Raw genomic sequence first — 20,352 nt, 5'->3', positions numbered from 1 at the left:
ACGGGCAGTAAGTGCTTCCACAAGGGTGGTTGATGATTTATGGTCTCACCGAGGTGGACCGTGTGTGATTCCGCATCATCAGGACCACGGGAACTAGCCGGAGAGAGAAAATTATCTCCACGGAGGTGACGGAAGCAATATTGTTTTCTTCGCACACGTGAAAAAAAAACTAACGCTCGCCTTACGCGTGAGAGTGAGTGAAAGTTTATATGCGACACTTACCTCCAACATCGGGCACGCTTTAAACCATCAATCCCAACCCTCGGATCCCCACTTTCGGATGCGATTTAGGCCGATCCATGCACCAGATGCTACATAATGTTTGATTTTTATTCGTTTTTTTTTGTATCTCTCGAGATTGTCCTTAAACCAACAGATAATACAAATGAGATGCATGAGTATATTTGTTCGATTTACAACTTCCGTGCGATTGCCTCACGTCCAGGACGATGAATGCTAGAGTATGCTTCGATGGGGGGAGTTTCTTATGTCTATGTAAACGCACAATAGAACGCGAAAACCAACGGATTGGCCCTTTTTTAATTCCTTTTTTATTACAGTTCCTGCAGTTGAGAGTGGCTTGCGAATGCATTTGTCTGTAAAACCAGTACGTACAAAATAGTGTTGGTGTTTTCGTCCTATTTCCTTCCTGGTTGCCTTTCGCATTGTCTTCATACAATCTGAGCTATTGAACCGCTGTTGTGCCCGCTTCCATTCTATCGCGCTATATGCCAACAAAACTCCTCACAAACCTCGCTAACTGAACTCTACAACAGGCTCTCATACAATAGGCATCGAAACGTCGCCCACTGGAAAGGTATTAGCTAATTGAATTAATATAAAAACGCATACACACCCGCTCGGCAGCCGGAAAATCGCGTAGCAGCTTTCCGAGCAGCTCGACGCCACCGGCACCGGGACGTGTGGCACAGAAATGAGATTTTAATGACCGAGATGCTTGAATCATGAGCACCGAACTTAATTCGCTCGCTTCGTTTTTCCCAGCGTCAATCAATGAGTTGAAGGGTCTCGACTCTGTTCGTGACTTCTCCGGGGCATGACGGGACGGAAAATTAAAGACTCATTTCCAAATAATTTATCATCGAGTCGGCCCGGTTTTTTTCCCTGGACCAACGAGCCACCAAAGCGCCACCTTGCCGTAGTTTGGCATTCTTCGAAACAACGGCTAGAAGTGTGGGCGAACAAAAATAATAGAACGACACAACTTCGTCTGTTTCGGTCGCCATCCTGCACCGGGAGCCGATTCAACCGCCGGTGCCGTTGTGTTCCCTTGTTTGTTTCCTTTCTCATTGTGACTAAAGGAAGAGGGAAAAAAAACACGCCACCATCTCGCTTGCTGCAAAACAATCGCAAATTCAAACAGCGCGATTTTCCCCCCCGGTGTGGAACTCTTTTCTCTTTTTCGCTTATTATTTTTTTTCCCTCTCTTTGCTGCATTATTTTCATCGCTTCCGTTTTGCGGCACATAAAGACGTGAGCCTTTTGGCGTGAGCCGTATTTGTTCTTCGACTTTGTTTTGCGATCCTTGGCGAAAGAGGCGATTGTTCAATTTTGCCGTTTTTGTCCCGCGTTCAAGGGGCCATGGTATGCGCTTTTCACTTTTTCGCGTGTTCCAAGCGTCGCTTTTCGCCGCCGGCTCAAGTGCCATCGCGTTTGGTGATTTACGAGCCCCAGCAAAAGATGCCTATTAATCGTGTTTAATACCTGCCGCCGTGAGTGTAAATCAATAGCCTTCGGCACAACTTCAAACCGTGGCAGGTTGGAAACAAGGTGAAATTAAATTCTGTCTAAAGGACGAAACAACGAACGGGAAAAACCCCTTTCGAACGATCATTAAACTCGATCCACAACTCGACAACTTGCAGCTCATATTGGTCACTCGTTTCACCTGTGCCCTGCGTGCCCACGTTTCGTGCGCTCTTTTGCTACACCCTTAGGAAACTGACACGTGGTTCCCGGATCGCAATATCGTCCACTTGGCCTCTCGATCCCTTTCGTGCTATGTACATGGTGGTGGTGGTGGTGCCAGGCCGGTTCCATTTATCGAGCGCCGGTTCGCCACCCGGGTGATATCGCCATCAGCAGCAGGAAGAGCATCGTCAGCAGGACACAATTGCTGCGGATCTGGCGTCCGTGTTGTATCGCGGCCGGATGTTCGCCTGGGGACGCGTGCCGGACGGTTGGAAGCGCAGCAGGAAGCACGACGCACGAGGTGCACCCGTTGCCAGCGGCAGCGTGGGCGGTTGGCATGGAAAAGTGGATAAGTGGAGAATTATTTTCATTGTTTGCACACCTGTGACCACACGGCACGGTGTGCGGCTTTCGGAGTGGACGGCCAATGTTGCCTTATTAAATTATGAATTTTAATTGATTTCTAGTTGCAAACGAAACGCGCCCGAGTGCAGCGGATAAGCGGATGTGAGCCTGGAACCGAAAATCGACCGACGTGGAATGCCACATCAGCTGCAAGCTCGGTGCCATTTTGATGGCACGGGAAGCTCAAACGTGAACAAGAACACGTTCGGGGGTAAATACAGTAAATTGCATGATTAGGAAGGAAATTAATCGAGCTTCCATCGCATTAGCGGTTTTGCTGTGTCACGGTTCTTTCGAGCCGTTTAGGCTGGGGTTGTGTGTGTGTTTTTTTTATCTTTTGCGCCCCAACACTCGGTGGTAAAAGTTTCAAGCCTTGCGGGAAATCATCCCCGGTTGGGGTGGGTTTTTTTCGCTCTGTCTCGCTAAGGCAGGCAGTTTTTCATCTCACCCGTCGCGTACGCAAACAATTCACCATGCGTGTGTTCACGCATTGAGTCGATCTTTTCCACGTGGACGCGACGCAGAAAAAAAAAGGCAACGCACACTTTGATGGCATAAAGCAAAGAAATCAAAAACCGAACGAAATAAGGACGCGCGATGGGCCGTCGTTATGGGTGGTATTTCCGGTGGTCGATTCACTCAGACACTTACCATTCAGCACGTGCACGTTCACGGTCGTGGGGTTGGCCATCGTCGGCAGGCACGTGTACTTGCCAGAGTCAGCACCGCGGGCACGCTGGATCAGCAGATAGGATGTCGTCACGTCGCCCTTTTCCGTGATCACCGACACGCCACCTCGCGGTGAGTCGTAATTAATTTCCTGTAATCAACCACGAAGCGTAAGAAGCAATGGGTGTGTGTTAAAATGCAAATCGTCGCCAGCAAGCGAGGTAAAATTCATTTTATTATGTGCTGGCTTCTTGAAAAGCTTCTTATGGTGTCCCTTTAGCATGTCGCTGATAGATTTAAGGCAGCAAGAATCAAAGCAAGCCGACCGAAGGCAACAAACGAGATACATCTTAGAAAAAAAAACTCAGGATCTTGCCATAGGAAAAAAAAAAGATTATCATATTCAACCACCCGTGATGGTTCACATGTGCTCCCAAAAACAAGCTCTTCAAGATTTTGTACTGTTTAAGCTCCCGATCATCACCCCAAACGCGATCGCTTACCTTCCCCGTGGCGGAACTACAGAGCTTTCCCCATAAACCAGCATAATCGGGAGTACCTTTGGCGGACCCGGAGTTTCTTGTCCCTTTTAGGAGCGACTTGGCTGATATTCTTTTTTTTTGTTTCGGCAAAAAGGTTCAGATTTGGAAAAAAACGACAAGTAAAAAAAAACTTTCACCACATGCCACATTTTGCAACATGCCGTTTTTTTTCGGCACGTAACTCTCCACATATGGGGGATGGCGTTGCGATGAGCTCAAGCGGATTCCTTACATGAAATGCCGTTGAAACACGGGTCGCTCGATGAAGCGAAAAAAGAAAAGGAGAAAAGATGAAAGAAGGGATGATAAAGAAAACTTTGCATAGCACAATTTATTCAAAACATAATCTGACAAATTCCCGGTGTGGGGAAGATTTGTTATTCTTTATCTATCACATTTGCATCCCGAAGCATCAGCGGCGCACTTGAGAAGATTTGGCAAAACGGCAAAACGATATTATTGGACCGGTGGATGTTAAGCTTTGTATTGTAGGCTATTTATTTCATGCATTAAAGATCTAATCCTCATCACTATATCACCGAATCTATAAAAAACTTAAAATGTTCTTTTTTATAACGAAAAGTTAATAATTGTAACAAGAGCTTAATTTTTTGATTAAATCCTGGATAAAGATGATTGGGGCAGTTGCTTATGTGTACACACAATTAAAAGTATTGAATACCGTTTTGTGTACGGAGAATTTTGTTTTAGATTTTTCCTCTGTATTTGTTCTTTTGAATATTTTACAGCTTACTTAAGATTGTACTGATAATGCCGCGAAACTAATAGTGCAAGGAAACATCAACGTGAACTGGCTTAAATAGTGCAGTTCATGATTTTGTCACAGAACACATCAAATCGCATTTTAATAGCCTGATTTACGATTTGAGCGCTTAATTTTTTATACGATGTCGAGCTGAAGCACAATTATTTATGTAGCACAAACGTCGTAAGTGACGCATCTGAAATTAAATACCTTTTGTCTACAGCTAACAGCGCTCGAATCATGAACCGACATTTTTTGTAGTGGACAGTTTTCGAGTTTGTGGACAGTTTTCGAGGATCAAATTCCTCGCTATGATTGCATTAAACATTGGTGGTTATTTTTCCAGCTGTGAAAGCGATACTGAGGTGGCGTATCTTGTTATTGATTATTTCAAGCACTTCAATCGAGACAGTTCTATTATCGAACTCGGCGTGAGATAGACTGTTACTGGACGCAAGATGGTACAAATTTCTCAAGGAAAAAATTCAATTCCAAAACGAGTTTTCAAACAGTGGTTTTGATGATGTTGCCAGCTGTGTATGGTTTCATATCAATTTTTCTATGCAGCTCGGTAAACGTTTTAACATGTTGTTCCGTATTTCGAAGCTTTTTATCGAGCTTAAATTCCATTCACATATATCCAGCTGCGATAAACGATTATCATTAAGGTAGATAGATGTAATGAAGGATGAAATAATGAGTCCGCGAATATTTTTAATTATATTTTTCTCGAAATCTCTTACTTTTAACGACGCCATGGTTTTACAATAATCCCCGTTGATGGTTTTCAAGTAGTTTTACGATCAATTAATTTGTTTTTAATTAGGAAAGCTGGCTACCGATGGTGATTGTAAGCTGAGTTGTTTATATTTTTTTCTTAAATTTATACACTCCAAATGCTGCAACATACCCAATGCTCTCAGGCTGACAGATTCTAGGAGTGAGTCGATAATTTATGCCGTCCTGAGTTTTGTCAGATTACCTATAGTGCATGGAACACTCGTCAATTTGGCATAATAAAATCAATAGATTCTTCAAATGTTTGTTGCCATTCTCGAATATAATTACATTAAGCCGTGTTTGTTGCACGTTTAAAGATACCAAATGTTCGTTTGATGGCAGCAAAGCACGTCGCAAAAGGGAGCCGCTAATGGTAGCATCGTTTAACAAAGTAATTTCTACGCTGTTTGTCGATGAACTGAGATTAAACGACGTTGCTTCTAGCCCGTACAGCAAGAACTTTTAATTTTTGTATGGTAAACATTTCCACATGTAGCTTCCATCCTCTTTAGGGAATCCTCTTATTGTCAAGCATGCACATTACTCTTGAGCTGCGAAATCGATATCCATAAACCACAGGGAGCATCTGATGAAGCACCCAATATGCACTGAAGAGTTGAAAATGATAACAAGTTTTTGTTTAACTTAATATGCTGGTGCCACCACTCATACCGAATAGGTCGAATATTTCAAGGATACTAGGATAATTAAGAACCACTTCGAAACTTAGTCACCGTGCGATATGCAGACTGTATGGCAGACCATGTACACTAAACTGAAACGCTCTTGAGTTAACCTCTTTAATACCAAATTGTACCAGATTGATACTACAGGAAGTGTCATTTACAAAAAAAAAACAGCAAATTAATGATCTGGCTATTAAAAACCGATTGTTGATGTTTGTTGCTCACAACAAGTTGTACTTCAAAATCTACAATGTGTTGACCTGACGAATAGTTGTTATCGAAAACAAGTTTCCTGTGTATTTATAAACGCATACGCATTGATGATTGAACACCATGACAAAGATCTAAATTGATTACGCATTTTGCAGAAGTTTTTTAAGCTTCTAAAATATGAATTTTTCTACCCACAGCTGAGACATTTTACACAACACTATCGGTAAAAAATTTAATACAATAATTGTTCACAAAACAAATATCTGTCAACGCAATAATTATCGCTTTTCGATTTTATGCACTCGACATTAATCGGTTCATCAACCGACATTTTTCTGAAGCTGCAATCTAATGGGTTGGAGTGCATTTCTAATGAGCTAACGTTTGGGGACAGAATTTTAGGATCAAAATTCTCGATTCGATTGCAATTAGCATTGATGGTAACGACTCCCACTGCAGAAGGAATGTTCATGTCGCGAATCTTATTATTTGCTATATTAAGAGTTTGAATCGAGAGTGTTATGTTGTTGAACATGGCGTGGATCAGGCTGTTGTTACTAACTGAAAGACTGTTTAAATGCTTCAAGGCAGCAACTCTATTCCAAAACGACTCCTCTGACAGTGCGTTTGATGATAATAGTAGCACGGTAAGCGCTGGCATTGATATTTCCATGCAGCTCGGTAAGCGTTTTAACATGTTGTTCCGTATTTCGAAGCTTGTAATCGAGCTTAAATTCCATCCACAACAATCCAGCTCCGACAGACGATTATCTTTAAGGTTGATTGATTTTATGGTGGAAGAAATCATGTGTCCTCGAATGCTTTCAATCATGTTTCCAGCTACATTCAATTCTTCCAATGACGGCATGGTGTTGAAAATTTCCCCGTTGATGGTTTTCAAGCAGTTGTTTGACAAATCAATTTGCTTCAGTTTTGGAAAAGCGTTATCTGACGGTGATTGTAAGGTGAGATGCTTGATCTTGTTTTTACTTAAATTTACAAGCTCCAAATGCAGCAGCTCACTGAATGCGCTCAGGTCGACAGATTCTAATAGTGAGTCGATAATTTTTGCAGTCCTAAGTTTTGCCAGATGACCTACAGTCTTCGGGACACTTGTTAATTTGCTTTTGAGAATGAACAGATCTTCCAAATGGTTGTTGGCTGTTTCTAGTAGTAATTTGTCAAGGCTCGTTCTATGCATTTGCAGTGAAACTATTGGCATGTACGATGGCAACAGAACGCACCGTACATGTGAGTTCAAGATCACAATATAACGTAGCAGTGAATCTTTTCTTCTAAAGAAACCAACATCAAACGATTTTACTTTTATATTTTGCATTACTATTACGTTATTGTGGCGCGGTATACGTTTAAGAAAATAAATTCCATCTTCTTTAGCATTCCAATTACTGATTGTACACGTACCTTCGCCACACATGAATCCATATCCGATAACCACGGGAAATACTTCAAGAAGCAACCAATAAACTCTGAAATGTTTTAATCGAATCACACTTTTTGTTTACCTATAAATGCTGGTGTTGTAACTTTTACCGATAAAAGTGCATTATTTTAGACAGGTTATGAATACGCGACAAGATTCGAGAAATCGATTGTAGTGCGAAGTGCAGACAGTAAAACAGTACGGCAGAAAACTGCCGTTTCACATTCAAATGCACAAGTTGTATTATACCATAGCTTTAGTTTCAAGTGCTTGTCGCTCGAAATTGTTGATTGAGCTATTAAAATGTGATTACTACTCATTCATAGCTACTATACTAACGCATTGGTTGATCGCTATTATACACGCTTTGGGTCATCTGTAATATACACGCATGTTAACACCTACAATATTTAAAGTTACGTTTTTAAAAGATCGTCAAGAGAAATAATCGTTCAATTAATCTGCATCTTCAATAGAAGTCGTCAAATTTGGATGTATTTTTCGTTGACATCTAAATACCGCGTTGGTTATTTCAATGCAACAGAAGATTTACTTCAGAATTATGTTGTTTTAATTTTCGTTTCTTTTACAGTACATTATATTTTTATTACTTCACATATTCCACATTTCCCACATTTAGAATATTATTACTTAGCCTGAACTTTGCCTACTAGCTACCACTACACATTCAATTTTTTTATTATGTAATACTCCTTACAAAAGACGGGTACAAACCATTCTTTGGTATATTTTAAGTGTCGAAAATATTTCTTCTCAATACAGAGGGGCATTCAAAAAAGCAAGGAAAGCTGCAAACTCAATAAAAATAAGCATAGCTTTCCTCGACAAGGACGGTTTTGATCATCTATAGTATTCGAATCATTTAGTTTATCATGCAGTCATGTTCATTTAAAAAACTTTTTCAAACAAAACTGCATAAGCGCATCCATCAATAATGGATTTCCCATACAAAAGGCTTTCCGTTTTCTGCTGGTGTTCGATTCATTACTCACACTCCTACGCGTCATCCACTCATCGTGATGGTTAAAAGCAACCGGCACTTCTTAGCTCCTCGTAGCACAGGCGATCTTCCTGTTAGAGCGCGTCAAGGTGGATTATTTTTCTTGCCATCATCAGCGGGCGGTCGAATGTTTGCAAAGATCGGAAGTACCTTTTCCCGGAGCTGTGGCATAAAACAAGTTAAAACGCAGGAACAAAAAATCATCAACCAACGAACGAAAAAAAAAAAGAAAATACCAACAGCCTCGAAAATGGCCTGCCGGTTGTTGATTGCATTTTAAAAATTCATTACCTTTCAACGCGTTAAAAAATTGACAACTCATCCCTTCCCCGTGGCCGCGCCGAAGCGCCACGAGAACAGGGCAGGGAAAACATTAACGTCAAATCAATGTCATAAGAGGGCCCAAGCGGGCTGAGAATTTGGAGGACCGGATCGAAAAGAGAACGTGTGCCTTTCCCGAGTTCCGTTCACCGTGGGTTTGAGGGTGGGTTTTTTTGCCGTTCTCGAAACATAAATTAGAGCATTAAAATAACAGCTTACTCTTACCCACCCACGGCACGCAAGAAGCTCGTCTAATAAATATGTATTAATTTCACGGTGCATGGAGCCTAAAAGTTTCTTCGCTTCTACCGGTTCGAGCGGTTGCATAACGCCCTCGAGAGCCCATTTTCCCAACCCGTATGATGGGTGTGCGTGTTCGCATTTTTTTTATTTTTCCAAACGGATTAAATTCGTTCCCGGTACGATACGCGATTCCCGGCCCAGCTCGTACATCAGCATTAGCTGGTAAAGTCGAAGAGCCAAACCCAGACGCATTGCTGGCGTTATCGTATGGCGGGGGGGAGGAGGCAAACGAAAAGCACCCAACATTATCTCGAATCTCATTTTTGGAAGCCCCAAACTCTCCGTAGCTCCAAACCCACCACAGCACGGTGGGGCGTTGAGTAATATTTTTCTTGGTTGAGGTAATTTTCCCATCCCACGCTATCGATAAAACCCTTTCACGGCTGATCACATCGTAGATTTTTGGAGTCGTAACGTTCGTCCAAAACCCTCCGTACAAACGCCGATAGAGCGAAACGATCTATCCGAGATGGGGTACAGGGCCGGATGAGCTTTGAAGCAATATTTACCTTGCGCTCGGCCAGCCGAAAGCCAGCCCTAGAGTTCTGTAGCGAAGGATGCGGGAAAAGTTCCGACAAACAGACCTGCTCGAATTGGACCTGTTTCCCTGGTCCTGGGTGGGTTTTCCAGCGTGCGGATAGTGCGGAATTTATGCGATTCCCTTCGACAACAGAGAGAACCAACCGTACGGTGTCCGTCGCGCCAATGGCAGCTCGACCCTTCGATGCAGGCATATTTAATAAGACAGTTTGCGTTGCCTGGTGCGTGCCCATTTGCTGCGGGAGGGCTTTTCGCATTCGTCGGGCCCGGCCTAGTCCCGGCCACTAATCAAAGATAAACACACTAGCCCATCATAAGGGCAGGGTTTGGATGCCCGGAATGGATTCGACTGATCAGCGTCGGGTTGGGATGGAGCGACGATTAAGAAGAGGCTCCCTAAGGGGGACTCGCCTTGGGGCGATTGTTTTCCTAGCCACCCCCATTTGCCTGGCTTGTGATGCTTGAGTTGGCCCACCGAAACCCGACCCGGACGGGAATCGATGCGAATCGTCGCTCACCCCAGGTACTTACCACGCCGTTGTGCTTCCACTGGATGAGCGGTGGTGGTTCGGGCAGATATTGCACGATGCAGGTTAGGTTCACGGTCGAACCGGTATCGATGTACAGGTCCGGTCCACCGACGATCGACGTTAGGGGCTCTGGAATGGGAAGAGTGAGAAAATGATGAAGGCTTTCGTTTGCTCCGGTGGCCCCGACTCCCGGCTGTCTTAAGTGGCCCGGGTGTGAAGGGCCGTACTGGGTTTTGGGTTCGCAATAAAGCATCATGGTTTTAATGGGTAAAAATGATAAGAGAGAGAGCGAGAGAGAGAGAGAGAGATGGGGATTTGAGAGATGTGTTACTGCCGGGGTCATTCATACGAGGCTTTAATGGATTTGAGAGGTTTTTTGCCGGTCGACTGAAGTAATAACGTTTGAGTAATACGAGTGAGGTATTATCAGATTTGGAGCATGGAAAGGAGGTTTCTAAGAAGGATTAAACGCATTCAAATCTAGCTGATCAAGCGGTGAAACGATTGCTATTTTCATAGGTGCATTGCAAGCGAGGCAAAAACATGTGAAAATTAAAAATTTATAAGGATAAAAATGATGCAAACTTAATTTGAAAGATACGATACATTTATGTCAAATTGTTGATGCTACTGCAGTGTACTCGGAATAAATTGAACATATCTCATAGGCTTTAAATCAGAATGTAATTTATGCTTCGAATCTGCATAGCGAAGACTGTAGTTTAATTAATTATTTTGCAATGAAGACAGCTCATGCAATTTCTACCAAATTGATACAAAGCACACAAGTCCAATCGTATCAAATTATTTTCATGATTTATAGCTCGCACAGTTTCATTCATATTGAGTTTCGGCAAAACATGGAAGAATTTTCAAGGCTTCAATTTATTTTGTCAATGAATGAAATTCCCCAAGGTCTCGTGAAATGACACCGCCATCGTTTGTGACATTGCTAAGGGAGTGAAAGGCCAACCACCTTTTTGGGTCCCCGTCAAAGGAGGCTCTCTACGGGGTCTTTCCGCTAACGCCCTTTTTTGTACACCCACCGTTACGGCGTGCCGATGGAGGCGCCCAGTCCGTCTTGGAATTGAGATCTTTAACGGCTCGGGAAGCTATGAGAAATGACCTACATTTTTCCACCCAAAAAAAAAAACCCCGGCCCGGTCGGGTTTAATTAAAACGAGCGGCATATTTATCTTTGACGTAAAACGAAGGTCAGCAGAACTGTCACGCTGATAACGAGGATACGTCCCCTGCATGGCGTGGGGGATTTTATTTTTCACCTTTCGCGTTCGCTATCGCCCCTTACGCCTCGAGCAAACCGGAAACGAAACTCACTCCCAGTGAACCAGTAACGGGAAGAGGGCGCTGGATCCAAAAGGAGGCAAGAAAAAATCCCACAGGTTACGTGATTCCCCCCCCTGGTAGGGGCATTAAGATTTATTACGGTAAGACAGCCAATCATGTGGCAGCTGGATGGTGCATTATTTATTTAGAAGCTTCCGTACTTAGCCGCGTAGCAAACCCGGACGGGGCACTTCCGTTTCCGTGCATCGGCTTTTCGCCCCCAGCCCGGTGATTGCGCACAAAACGGCCGTCTCAATCTCAGGGCGCACGGTGACGCAAACATGCGAAAAAAAGGCGCACCGTGTGAAGAAAGTGCCACCGTTGCTTGTGCGCCTTTTGCACCGAGGCACCGGAAAATGAACTGACGCAATCCCGGGGCGGTGCGACGAGCGATTAACTTGCGAGGCGAAGATTGAAATTTCGAGGGCCCATGTTTTATGTAAACACATCCGACGCCATTTGCTGTTGAGCGGGAGGCGGATTATTTTCCGGACTCGCCAAGCTGCCACCGTTGACGATGACGGTAGGAAACGATGATGATGATGAAACGATGATGATAATGCTAGCGAAAATGCGCCATCATCTCCGCGGTGGCATCATCTGGCGTCTGGCAGTGCCCGAACAGTAGTTTGTGTGTTTTATTTTCTGCCCGCGCGAGTGAGTCGCTTGAAATCGTGCGTCCGTTCGTTATCGTTTTGGCGAGGCGATTCATTTTCTCGGCGCTGGAACGTCCAACGCTTTGTCGGGAATGCTAGCTTCCTTGTGCTTGCCCATATAAGGGTTGATTGTTTCACGATAAGAACGAACGAAATGGTGGCATAATTTGCCACCCCTACCGCCATCGCTAATCAGTAAACGTGAATGACGAAGGTGGGAAGAAAATGCCAGGACCTGTGTCACCTTTCACCTGTGCCGTAGCTCACAGACAAACGATTTCGAGCTCGTAAAAAAGGACAATCATTGCTTGCGGAGTAACTACGGAATAACAGCAAAAGGGAAAAAAACCATACATGTATGTCAAAGTCATTTCCGAGGATTACCCAACGAGCGGATGGAAAAAAGAGACCCTAACATATAATGGTTGATACGAGGGCCCCCGCCAAGGCAAGGGCCACACCTTGAGATGATAAGCTCTTCTGTCACCCAATCGCTCCGGAAGACAGCGGACGATACCCAACTATTGATTGCATTACGCCATGATACTTACCGACGACGGACAGCGTCATCGAGTAGCCGACCGGGGGTGTCGTGGAGATTTGGCACTCGTACACACCGGAGTCGCGCTGCTGCGGATACAACACCTGTAAAAGAGGACGAAAAGAGGAGGGATGCCGAGTAGGATTAGCAACGTTCGAAAGGGCGAAGCAAAGCGCCATAAAACGGTCCGATGATGTCCCTTTTTCCAGAGGCCCGTACACCAGTGCAGGTGATAACAGACATTGAAGCGAGGCGATAATAGAGTTGTCGAGTTTTGGCCGCCGTCGTGCATTTCTGTGTGAGTGGATGGGTTTTTGTTTTTCTTCGTGTGCTTCTTCCAGGACACCATGAAACCCGGAAGACGCTCCGATGTGACGGAAGCCGCACCCGTTCGATCTAAACCTCATGGTGCCCGTGAGCAAAAGCTATCGAGATCAACCCGTACCGATACCATCGGAACCCGATCAACGTCTCCCTTGGGCACGGTTGCGAATGTCCCTTCGACCCTTCGACTCCCGATCGATTGACGCCAATGGAAAATTGACCGGCGCGTGGATGGAATCAGGGGACCGCAGTTTCGTTGATGTTTCGATACCTCACCAGCTCGGAAGTATACAAGTTCGTTTTCCGGTTGTGGTGCGTTCGTTTCGAAGATACGATGGTGGTATCATCGATGGTGGTCCAGTTTCCTAAGATGGCCGAAGGATGATGGCGACGACGACACAGTCGTTTTGCGGACGTCTTGAAGTTTAGCCCAACGATAGCTATCTCTCTCTCTTTCCCAACCCCGAAAGAACGTCAACGCTATGGTACTAATTACTTGACCTCCGGAAGCGGTCGTGGGTTTTGTGCAAAGGGATCCAAAACCATCCGGTTTCCGGTCGAGTTGCAAGGGCCAACGGGCCAACGGGCCAATGGGCCATCGGGCAAAGGGCAATTAGCCAGATCGTACCCACCCGATAAGGTGTGGGTTGTGCTGTTCTCTTTCTTCGCTCGCTCGCTTTTTTTTTTGTTGCTTCTCAACCTTCCCCCGTAGGGTGAAATTGCAAACGTTTCGGGCAAGTTCAGAAGGGCACCAGACCCGTCGCTTATCGCGTTCACCCAGCATGGCTGCTGGAACAACCTGGAAGTGCTGATGCAGTGCAATAAACGCGCAGAATCTATGGCGTTTCCGTGTGACGGAGCATGTTTGACATCCAATTCGCACTGTTTGCGGAAACACCGATTGCGATTCAAGCGAACGGGCATTCGTGGCAGGGCTGTACACAGCTTCATGGCTCGCAGAAGCGGAGATGCGTTGGAACGAAGCATACCACTTTCGTTTTGGCGTAATGGAGAATGAATGCCTCGACGATGGCAGAAACAACCGTCAGGAGAAGAAAGAGCTAACATTTCTGCTCACTAAGAACAATACAATGGAAAAGACACTCACCATCGTGTGAAATAATTAAGAAAGAGCAGCAAACCCAATTCGATGCTGTTTTATGTATTTTCTACTCCCGCTTGTGGGTGGAAATAAGGCCTTTTCATGAGGAAAATATGTCCCCGAAGCAAACGAACAAACATAAACAAAATCTGAGCAAAAATTGTCAATCTCTAACGACCATCAAAGGTGGCTGGGAATTTTCGTCCTTTTCCTGTCAAATGTGATGATGTTCGTTACGCCATAAACTATAAACCCAAGATCGGAAAATCTGACGAGTAAACTCTCACTCCCAGGTGCCAGTGAAGCGGATGTCTGGCTTCCAGTATTGCTAGAGCTGGGAAAACTATTTTCGAATGGTTTTTACCTTTTTTCAGGAACGTCTCGAGAAAAAGTATCCGCCCCATCAAGGCACACTTGATGTCTTATCTCGGGAATCTTGTTACGAAACGAACAAATCACTTTTAAGCACGTTCACAATCATTACCGAGGAAGTAATTACGACAAAAGGTCGCTGGCTCCATTTCCCGGACCTCGCGCACACCAAAACCATGCCGTTTGTTGGGACGATAGGAAACGAGATTGATCGAACGTCGGTCATCTGAGTGAGGTGCAGTTCTTCCCTTCGCTTGGAGCACATTTATCATCGACCATTCCAACCGAAAGGTCGTCGTTCGTCGCCTGTACGGCATGTTCCTGTTTATAATAGTTTCATCCGAAGCAAGGGAGCGCCATCCCATCGTGTTGGCGTGTTTTTCCCTTCCGAAAATCCTGCCCCCCACCCTCCCCACTCGAAAGGGTTCCTTCTCCTAGCCGTGCCAATTCGAACGACGGAACGGATGATAGTAATTAAACTCTGGATAAACGCAACCCATTAGTCACACGAGAATGGTGATTAATATTATTGCCTCCTTCGCCCGCCGTGGTTGGGCGTCTTAAAGACCGAGGCACCGACTGCACACCCCCGCAGCACCCACCCACTTGGCACCACGACACCAAAACCCCTTCGCATGCCTGCTTGGGCACGTTTTATTTCCGTACTGCGACACTCGGCACGAAAGCGCTCAATCCACTTTTCGATTTCCCACCCGACTCAGAGCCAAGTGCAACTCGCAAGGGCGTCATTTTTTTTTTTTTTCGCTCATCTGCTTGTCCACTTGCCATTACCCAACAATACCACCCTTGCCCGGGAGAAAGGGGGCCAAGGGCGAGCTGCGCGTTCTATCATTTCCAGTCCATTTCCGCTAATCATCGCCGAGCAGATTGGTTTTTCGGGGGCTTTCCGCTTTTCCACTGCGGCGTACCACCGACAGCGACAGTGGGCGCGTGTCGTCGGGATGGTGACGCCATTTTAGGGCGCCCTCTAGCCACCCCACACCCCCACACGCCCTTGACGCACTTCGTGCCCGAGAGTGGCTCAATATTTATCACATTCACCAGTGCCCACCCACTTGGCCGGACGAATCGAGTGGTTTACCACGCCGCCCTTTGGAAAATGTTCTCGCTCTCTCTCTCTCTCTCACTCTCGGGCACGATCCGGGCACAGAAATAAGGTCGATAAATTAACCGATAAGCATCGTGAGCGGATCTCAAGGGCGCTGCAGCCCTCGTGCGCCAATCCCCCACTTGAGCCCGAAGCTTGTTTGGTTTGGATCCGGCGAGAAAGATTAGGAAATTGGCCAAGTGACAAAGAAATCACGCTCTTCCGACGACCGCAGCGATGGGGGGGGGGGGGAGAAGACAATATTTATCCAACCCCCACATCGTGGGTAATTTCTCACCCACGGGCGCGTGGCCGGGGGGCTTTAAGGTTAAGGCGGGTGGATTTTGGGGGCACCGTGGTGTGGCGCGTAATTAATGCACCCCCGCTATATTTTCCCAGCCCTTGCCGAAAAACAATCGCAATTAAGGGCACCGATAAGAAAAGTAATCTGCCGCGTACCATCTGCGGTCGTGGATCATGATCGTGATCGGATGGTTGGTAAAAGGCTTCGGGGATCCATGCAAGGTGCGATTTCACGCAACCCGATCCCAGCCAGCGTTAGGAGGCAGGAGAGAGTCCTTGCGTTTTTTGTGGGGCGTGGATGGGAGACAGATTATCACGGCGTGTGCGTGTCGATTGTGGGATGCGATAGCGCAACCATCCCCAAAAACTACGGGGGGATCTGCGATAATGCGCCTGCCAGCTTAAATTCAATTTATTTTTATCGGGTCATATTCAACCCCGGTCAGTGTCGGGTCGTTGCGTGCATGGGCACCCTTTTTCGAGGACGCCTCCTGGATGTAATTGGCACGCTTCGCTGCGAAACCCAAGAGACGAACGGAACCCGTGGCTTACCTTCAGCGACCAGTCGTCGAGCTGCGGATTATGTACGCTTTGATACCGCGCGTCCGAGGTGTAGGTCGCTTTGCCGACCGTCAGCAGGTGTAGATCTCGGTGCCGGATCCAGGAAACCTGTCGGTTGGGCAGCAACAAATGGGGGGGAAAGGGTTTTTAATTAAATCATTCCAATCAGCAACTCCCCCGCTGCGTGAGGATTAGCGCACGGTGCTTTGGGGATGGACCGGATTTGCTTACCGTTCTGTTGCCGAGGTTGCGAACGCGACAGTTGAGATAGGCCGTGTTGCCGACAAGCGCGGTGACGTTTCGCGAGGCAGAAATGTCAAAGTAGGGCCCCCGGTCGAGCGGATTCCGGGCGGTGGCATCGTCACCCAGGTCGGCGTCGTCGAAGGAGGACGTCTGGAAGTAGTGCCGTGGTGGTGTGTACGTGTGCGGCTCGTCAATGTCCACGGTGTGGTAGCAATGGAGGCGACCTGTTGGAAGGGGCAACCGGAATGGGAATTGAACCGGATGGTAAAGGGGTTTGCGAAATATGCCCGTGATGAAATGGTCGAAGCGAGCATATTGTAGAGAACCAGAGAAATAAGGAACTGCCTAACGCTCGTGGTAAACGAGACTAATTGAACAAATCATGCTCTATGAATGCTGATGACTTTGAAGGGAAGAAGGTAAACTTCAAGCCAAAAATTAAATCAGGAATCAAGTGGGACGGAAAATGGACACATCCTGCTGGCATTCGTACATCCTGGTTTCATGATAGGATGAAGGCCAAAATTGTCCATTAACTTGACATAATATAAACTATGTGATGCTTTTAATAAATCTATATCCTTTTTTTCTTCACGTGTTTGTGTCTCCATCTCGTTGAAAATGAATCATTTAATTACTTACACAATTTATGCGCAGCGACATGACGACATAAATTGAATCTTTTCACAATTTTCATGACAATGCCATTACGCAAATGGTTTGAGATTAGGAAGCTTGACATGCTACATGCTCTCGAATTCAGCAGCTCAATGGCACATTATTATTTTTTCAACAGAACATATATCAAACTCAACGAACGTCCTTATTCCGGCGTGAAGGACGCGCCTAGCTTTTGCGCTACAATTTGTCTCTGTTTGCTGTGACACACACACACACAGCACAGCAGAGAGCACAAGAATGGAAAACCGTTTTCCCAACGAGCAATTGAGACGGGCTGTGGCCGTGTTATCGAGACGCACGCGTAACGAGGCGCTTCCTGGACGGAAAAACGAACCACAACCCACCCAGCCTGCTCAGTCCCTGGTCCGCCTTATGGGCATAATTTATGACAATTAAATACTACACGTAACGACGAGAGCAACCTCATCAGCGGCCCTTCGCAACCGTTGCTAGGGGAAGCAGCAGCACCGGTATGGTGGCTGCTGGGATTAATTTCACGAAATGCTAGCACGTCAGGCGGTTTGTTGTCGCGGTGTGAGCGCACACTGGTTTTGAATTTAATTTCAGCTTCCCGGGAAAAACTGGATTCGCACCGGAACCGAATGACGATAAACCATCCGGAGCGGAGTGGTTTCATTGGGTCTGATGGGAGAAAATAGCCGGCGGCAGCCTTGGCACAAACCGAGAGGGAGTTATGCGCTAACTGGCAGGACAGAATGCCGGTGTTATTAGCGAAAATTGCACAACCACAAGAAACCGGAACGAGACATCGGTACCCGGCATAGGATGCGGAAGCTTCCGGGCTTCTGGTGGTTGAATGGGTCTCTGGTGGAGGGAAAATCGTCGCTTCGAAACGAAAGAAAAATAAAAAAACACACACACCACAAAGCCTTGAGCCTACGAGCGAGTGGAAAGCAAAACTATTCAGCCTGCTGCGAGTGGTTTGCTTCGAGGCTTCGAGGCTTCGAGTGGAGCTGGAAAAATGTGGTGGAAATAAAAATTTACCACAACAACGGCAAATCATGCGCTCGCTTCCGGTGTGGAGAGCGCACTCCGGGTGGCTCGACGATCGCAAGATGCCGCACGATAGCCGTACTTACCGTAATTTATATTTAAAATTATCATCACTACCGCTAGCCGTCTCATAGTTGCTGTTAGTTGTGGGCCGTCTGCTTCATAGTCTGTGGAGGATGTCAGAGAGAAAAAAAGAGAAAAGAAAGTCGTTACCTACAGCGACTCAAGGGCGTAGCGCCGGGTACGCGCAGGTGTCTGCTCGAAAGCTCGAAACGGGTGGCAAAAAGCCACACCAACCGAAGGGTCGGCTGCACTCGACCGTGCGTTAATGCATGCTTTTGTACGGTGGCTTTCGCGAGCGGGCACTTGCGGCACTAACAATCTAATTTACATTCCAATGCCAAGCCAAGCGGGGTGGGTCCATTTTCGCGATGAGAACCACGCGCCACACGATGAGTGCGATCTTGGGCCTGGAAAGTCAGCCCCGGACCGGATTCCTAAGCCGATTTGTAAGTTCACGGGCGCCGTTGGTTGGCGAGCGAAAAAGTTTCGCCCTAACGCTTTGCATAATGGAATTGTTTACGGGACCCGGGCGCCAATAGACGGAGTGGTAGCGAAGCGTTTTCACTGCCTTCGAAGGCCACCATGGGGACGGTTGTAAGGACATGGCTGGGAAATGGTAGTCGTGCTGGAGCACATACGCTAGAAGGCACGCACGGACGCAAAACAAATCCCCTTTTCCGTTGGTTGGATGGATGAAAAAGTGCCTAGGGATGAGAAAAGCCAGCAAACTCACCAGCGCTCCCGTGGTCATTGCTGCAAAAGCTTGCCTGGGTGGCGCTGCCGACTGGGGGAGATTATGCTGTTTTATTAACGCAAACGAACGCACAACGGACGCCAGGACGCCTCGAAGGAGCTAATTTTTCATCAAGTCAACGCACGAGCCCCAGGCCACTAGCAACTGTCGAGCAGGCTTTTCTTTTGCCATTGTTTAAGGTTTTCTTTTCCCATTTGTGTCTCACTCTCTCTCTCTCTCTCGTAGGCAAACTTTTAGGCCGAATAACGCCCTCCGTGAATCTTATGACAAGGACGAACCAAGTGGTGGGAGTGAGCCTCCACATTTTCCTGCAGTTTTCCCACCCACCCAACGTCCAAAACGTTCTTGAAAACCTTCGACCGACGACGCGTTGAAAACACTCGATTGTAGTGCGCTAACGTGCGACACGTGCACGCACGAGTTTCCTCGCTCAAACCCCGTACTAATTAGTGCCGGAGTTTTCCACCGTGCTCCGTCGCAAGACGACAACGACACCGACTCGCTAACCGGTCCACCGGGGGACGCGTGACGTGCGTCAATTTTGTCGCATCTCATTTCGGCCCAAACGACTACAAGGCGTAAACTTCCGGCCCCGTTTTCCCTGGAGCACCTTCAGCCGCACCGGAATTGCAGCCAATTCCCCCCCCCCCCCCATGCAACCCTTTTTCGTGTGCCGGGTAGTTTCCAGGCCGTTCCGGCAACTGGCAAGTGAACCGACGACGATACTGCCTTAATGGGCCGCCAGTTGAGCTGCGGGCACCGGGTGGATGGAAACTGTGTCCCATTGACCCCCGTTGGGATCGTCTGAGATCGGCACGAGAAAGTTAAGCGAGCGAAGGAATTTGGCGCACCACAGACAACCGCAAGACAGAACCGGAAACGCAAGACATCTAGCTTGGCAGGTTTCGTTGGGATTCGGGCTTCGAAGGGCCTTTCTTGGGGCGTAAAACAACCCCCGCCAGTTTATAGTCTGACCATTAATTCAATGTCGGCAAGTGGTTTAAGGGACGCAGAGGAAGCAGAGCGGTGGCGAGTTGGTTTATAATTCGTGCACCGGCAAAAGGCAAAATCCCTCGACCCGGGGCTTTCCCGGGGAGCATTACAAAATAATTAGATTGTCATGCATGCTTT

At 46.7% G+C, this 20,352-nt stretch overlaps 1 protein-coding gene across 1 annotated transcript; it reads right to left on the bottom strand.

Moving 5' to 3' along the window:
• Window positions 1–316: 316 nt before the first annotated feature.
• Window positions 317–19,218, bottom strand: LOC128724083 (zwei Ig domain protein zig-8-like). The gene is made up of 8 exons (XM_053817847.1): window positions 19,201–19,218; window positions 18,491–18,617; window positions 16,698–16,933; window positions 16,458–16,574; window positions 12,707–12,800; window positions 10,154–10,281; window positions 2,989–3,157; window positions 317–2,180 (listed from the first exon to the last, which is right to left on the bottom strand). Exons 1-8 carry the CDS (start codon window positions 19,216–19,218, stop codon window positions 2,062–2,064), a joined length of 1,008 nt encoding a protein of 335 aa, XP_053673822.1. The 3' UTR covers window positions 317–2,061.
• Window positions 19,219–20,352: the final 1,134 nt, after the last annotated feature.

The sequence above is a fragment of the Anopheles nili genome, chromosome 3 (assembly GCF_943737925.1).
Source record: "Anopheles nili chromosome 3, idAnoNiliSN_F5_01, whole genome shotgun sequence".
In the NCBI taxonomy this organism is placed as follows: domain Eukaryota; kingdom Metazoa; phylum Arthropoda; class Insecta; order Diptera; family Culicidae; genus Anopheles; species Anopheles nili.
Note: the sequence above shows the minus strand (reverse complement) of the source record. Positions and strands in the feature narration are given on the sequence as shown.